Raw genomic sequence first — 5,655 nt, 5'->3', positions numbered from 1 at the left:
CGAGATTCGATCATTGGTATCTCAATACCTAGTTCAATCTCATTACCGGCATGTCTCTTTACTCGTTCCGTAATACATCATCTCGCAACAAACTCATTAGTTGCAATGCTTGCAAGGCTTAAGTGATGTGCATTACCGAGAGGGCCCAGAGATACCTCTCCGACAATCGGAGTGACAAATCCTAATCTCGAAATACGCCAACCCAACAAGTACCTTCGGAGACACCTGTAGAACACCATTATAATCACCCAGTTACGTTGTGACGTTTGGTAGCACACAAAGTGTTCCTCCGGTGATCGGGAGTTGCATAATCTCATAGTCATAGGAACATGTATAAGTCATGAAGAAAGCAATAGCAACATACTAAACGATCGAGTGCTAAGCTAACGAAATGGGTCAGGTCAATCACATCATTCTCCTAATGATGTGATCCCGTTAATCAAATGACAACTCATGTCTATGGCTAGGAAACATAACCATCTTTGATCAACGAGCTAGTCAAGTAGAGGCATACTAGTGACACTCTGTTTGTCTATGTATTCACACATGTATCAAGTTTCCGGTTAATACAATTCTAGCATGAATAATAAACATTTATCATGATATAAGGAAATAAATAATAACTTTATTATTGCCTCTAGGGCGTATTTCCTTCAGACATATAAATGCATAGCCCACCTTTCTCCATCAGCTTGAGCTTTTGGTTGAACTGGCTGGTGCGTGCAGTTCTTACATGGTATCAGAGAGCCACACATGAGGGGGATTGTTGACATACAAATGCATAGCTCACCTTTCTCACCAGCTCGACAATTTGGGTGAACTGGTTGGTGTGTGCAGTTCTTACAAATTGGATTGGTCTTCATCTTAGCTAGGTTTTCATTATGATCAACATGAGGTTTCCAAGAACAGGAGTTGGTTGATTTGTTGTATTTTGGTTTTCAAATGTTTGATGTACATATTTTGATGCTTTTTATATATAAGAAAATACCATAGAACGATTGCTCTATGGTTCTCAGTTCGAAAAAAGTATCTGGATGATACACCCATAATCGAGTTGAAGCCCCTGGCCTTTGCATCAAAGATGCATGCAGACCAGAATGGTTAGGGTTGATGGCTTTATTTTGTGTGTAGCTTACAAAATTAAAATACATTTTTAAAATTTACAGACATAGAACACATGTACACTTATATTTAGAAAAATCATAGAAATTTCTACACATACAAATATGAGTTCGGCACTTTTTTAAATAGAACGCTCCATGTAACTTGGGAGCCAATATATGGCAGTCAACAACAGATGTCTATTACTACCATATCACTTTATATCCTTATACATGTTGGATTGTAGTAAAAACATCTTGTATTCTGAAGATAAATAACACAGTCAACAGGTTGCTTAGGAATGTAAAAAAAAGGAATCCAGGAAACGTATAGTGAACTAAAAATATAGCAGTACAAGAAAGGGCAAAATATTATGCAACACTAGCTACCAGGCTGGTGCAAAGCAGATTCCTCTAAGAAAAATTGAAATTTAAAGCATATTATCCTATTTAGACTGAACTTTTTATGGTTAGTATATTTAGTTTTGTCTTTGTATTATTGAAGTGGAACCTGGCCGTGAAAGATGGAGGTTTTGTTCTTTTAATACAAAAACATAATGCAATTCGAAAAGCAGATGAAATCGTAATTAAGTCTAGATAACGATCATGCATGGTTGGAAAATTTCCTTGAAATGTGTATAAAAAAGACATTTTTGCGGGGACATGCTATTGTTTTGAATAGAGAAAGAACACATGCACAATAGTTTTTTAGCATGATAAACAGTCATTCAAGTTTGAATTGTGGAGTAATTAAGAGGTAATAAAAAAGATAATGAGGGCCAATTGTTCTTTTCACTAGATTTTGAAGAATCACGCGGTTTGGAGAACCAAAAGTTGGAAATCACTCAAAACTGCTCCGAAAAGGGGAGAATCATAGAGAATCATCCCAAAATCCGTGTATCTCAAAATCATCCAATACCCACTATTTTTGCAATTCTAGAGAGTCCCTCAAAGAAAAGGTTTTGTTCTTAGGCCTTGCCCCTATTTGAGGGTGTAATTACTACAAAATGCCATCGGGCCCAAACACCCATAAAACCGCTCATCTGAGTTTCTGTGTCGTGTTGCTCAAGAGCTTGGCCTTCTTTATCAGTGGAATATTATATTGGAATCTCAGAAAAGAACTCGACGGCTGATTCTAGCTGATTCTGTGGGAAGTTAATTATGTGGGCAGTTCTCAAGAATCAGATTCGGAAGAATCATGAGCCGAAAAGAATTGGCCCTGAGTATAGGTATGATTAAGATAGTCTTTGTCTGCGACCATTAGAAAGAGAATTATATGAAGCTAAATTAGATTTTTAGCTAGGACCTAACCGGTACTCCCTCCATTACATAATGTAGTGCCTGTATATTTTTTAAGAAGTCAAACTTTGCAAAATTTGACCAAGTTTATAGAGAAAGCTATTTATATCTAAAATATCAAATATATTAAATATGAAACTACATCTTATGACAAATCTAATGTTATATGGTTGACATTCTAGGTGTAAATGTTTTTTTCATAAACTTGATCAAAGTTTGTGAGGTTTGAGTTTTCAAAAAATCTATATGCACTACATTATGAAACGAAGAGAGTATATTTTTATATGTGGTGTGGAAAACTTGTGTTTTTTTAAGTACGCCAATGATGTACCATATTTTTATAGAAGAAAGCATGTAAGTTTACAAGAAACTAGAGCACAATGCGAACAATGGCGTAGGACTTCCACACTCGACACCAACAAAAAGAACAAAAGGCTAATCTTTCACAAAGTGTTGAAGACCACCGGCACCTGTAGTTTTCCAACTGCCTATCTTCTATAATTAAATAGCTAGCCCACTAACATATTTTTCTCAACATGCAAGCCTGTCACCTCATTATTTAACATGCATGGAAAAAGGCCCACCTCAACATATAACTATGCATATTAAAAATCCACCTCAACATGCAAACATGCATGCATTGAAAATTCCATCATATTATGCTATTTACATTTAATTCTTATATTAGTTCAAAAAATATTATTTTAAATAGTCATGTTCCATGTAACAAAACCTCATTGAAATATTGCAAAACATTTCCGCAACAACGTGCGGGCATCATCTCGTTTCATCGATGATTTGTCTCACCAGTTGCGTGGGTCCCATCTGTTGGTTGATTTTGCGGAATACACATGTGTTTCTTTGCTTCCATAGTGACCAAATAGTTAACACGACCAAGGAGGCGAATCCCTTCCAATCTTGAGTTGAGAAGACTTGTGTTTGTTACATCGGCCACAAAGGTGATCTTGTTTTCATAAAAAAAAAATGCACGCATTGTAGCGCATATAGATTTCTCTAAAAGTCAAACTTTATAAACTTTGACCAAGTTTATACAGAAAATCATATACATCTAGAATACCAAATACTTGCTTAGATACATCAGAAGACATACTTTCATATTATATACATTTGATATTGTAGATATAAATAGTTTTTTCTATAAACGTGGTCAAACTTTATAAAGTTTGACTTTGTAGAAAATCTATATGTGCTATATTATGGAACAGAGAGAGTAGCGTTTTTTTTTACACACGGAGTAGTCCTTCACCCCGGAAGGATACACATTTGAATTACCAGTACATGGACCTTCAATATATTATTGCTTGACAAGTGGCATGTCAGGCGAAAAATCATGAGTCATAAGGATAAATGTGTATATATAGAGAGAAAGAGACAATTGTAAAAAAGTGCTGCTACAGATGATATATACAGTTAACACCAGAACCGTTGAAGCATACTACAAGCTAGTGCGTAGGCGTGCCTAAATAGAGCGCTAATGGAGCCGGGGACACTGTCGGGACGTAGGCGAACGTGCTGACATTGTAAAGTTCGTATGAAATCAACGGCCCTACGACGGGGACCTCAGCCTTGCTCGAATCAATGGCCGGCTGCCCAGTTCCTGACCGGCTGTGGCGTTGAACCGGAATGAACTGGCCGCCCGACGAGCTCTCGTCTGGCTCCTCCTCCGAGCCAATCTGAACGAGCAACTTTTCGCACCCGAGGTCAACTTCTTGCATGCTTCTTCTCATGATCTTGTGAGCGTACAGATCTCCATTACTTTCCTGCAGCAGCAGGTGCCCCCGTTGCAGGGCGTGCGGCCTAGGAAGGTACCGACCAGAGGGCAAGTTCCAGGCATATGTATCGTACGCCATGGCGGTGATATTATGCGACCAGGAGCCGTCGCCGTCCTCCGGCTCACCGATCGGAGACCTTATTCCGATGCGGCATGGTTGCTCCGGCCACCACGGGTGCCGGCAACAGATCGATTCTTCCTGGACCGGCCGGAGGTCGACCACGGTGACCACCTCTGTCTCCAGATCCAACCGCACGTGCTTAAGCTCCCCGTCTTGTGTGGAAGTCCAGTACACTGCTACGTCGTCGCCGCACAGCGGGTCATGGGAAGGGCCGAAGTCGACCTGCACGGTCCTCCAGCCCTTGTCTGCGCCGACCGTGAGCACACTCACCTTCATGCCGGTCATGCCCGGATTGTCTGGACAATAGGTGTAGCCTCTGTGAACGATCTTGTAGTTCTTCGTCGCGGCGTCGAAACCGAAGAAGCACCTTCCCGGAAACACAGCAGGCAGAGCGATCGAGTCCCCGGTGAAGGGCTCTACCACCCTGATGATGCCCTGGAGCTTGTCGTGGAGGCAGAGCAGCCCGTTGCACGTGCCCACGATGATCTCCGACTCGCGGACGTTGAATCTGGCCGCGAGTCGCCATTGCTCGTCGAAGAGGAACCCCCTGCCCTTGCGTGGCTCTTTGGCCGGCGTGCCGCTACATCCGGGAAAGAACACGATGGTGTGGGTCGGAGCCCGCGGTCCGCAGAGCGTGTGCGCACCGATGAAGACAGGGTCGGAGATGACCTCGCGCCACTCCTTGCAGACGCGGCGGAGGCGGCGGAGGTCGCTCGCCGGGAGACGGAGGAGAACGCTGGCGAGGACGTCTCGCGGGGTGGCGGCAGCATTAGTTGGCCTAGGGTTATTCGCTGATTTCATGGCAACTTGGGATTTCAAGTACGTAGTGGATTTTTGCCAGGCTGCGTACGTAGAGGACGGCTTAATTCCAGTCGGGGCGCCATATAATTCGGCTGAGAGGATAGACAAGTTTCTCACGACGTATCGATTACGGATTCCTCCCAGACGAGGGATTGAATCGATCCTCGATCCTACTACAACAAATCGACACGAACCATTCAGCGCAGACGCTGCGCAAGGGGCGGAGGTGGAACGCCGGGAGGCGGAGCAGGGCCGGTGTCGGAGAGGACGTTTCGCGGGAGGTACGCCGTGGTGACAGCGCTTGCATCACCACCACCAGTCGTTTTTCTGCATCTTTGGAACCACCTCGAGGTGCTTCTGGGTGATATTGCAACAATGCTACACTTACGCAGTTTCTACAGACTGCGCTTACGGACGCCCTCGTGAAATCACGTGATTAGTGGACATTGAAACGGCTGGTCCCCATTTTCCTCCACCGAGCCACAACTTGATGCCACGTACGTCCGTAGGAGCGCCCCGTAGCAAAATCGTCCGTAAGTAGA

At 43.0% G+C, this 5,655-nt stretch overlaps 1 protein-coding gene across 1 annotated transcript; it reads right to left on the bottom strand.

Annotated features, from left to right (window-relative positions):
• Window positions 1–3,862: 3,862 nt before the first annotated feature.
• Window positions 3,863–5,113, bottom strand: LOC109778116 (F-box/kelch-repeat protein At3g06240-like). Its single transcript, XM_020336669.1, has one exon. It carries the CDS (start codon window positions 5,111–5,113, stop codon window positions 3,863–3,865), a length of 1,251 nt encoding a protein of 416 aa, XP_020192258.1.
• Between the last annotated feature and the right edge of the window lie 542 nt (window positions 5,114–5,655).

This window comes from Aegilops tauschii, chromosome 5, assembly GCF_002575655.3.
Source record: "Aegilops tauschii subsp. strangulata cultivar AL8/78 chromosome 5, Aet v6.0, whole genome shotgun sequence".
Classification (NCBI taxonomy): Eukaryota; Viridiplantae; Streptophyta; class Magnoliopsida; order Poales; family Poaceae; genus Aegilops; species Aegilops tauschii.
This window is presented reverse-complemented; position numbering and strand designations above follow the sequence as displayed.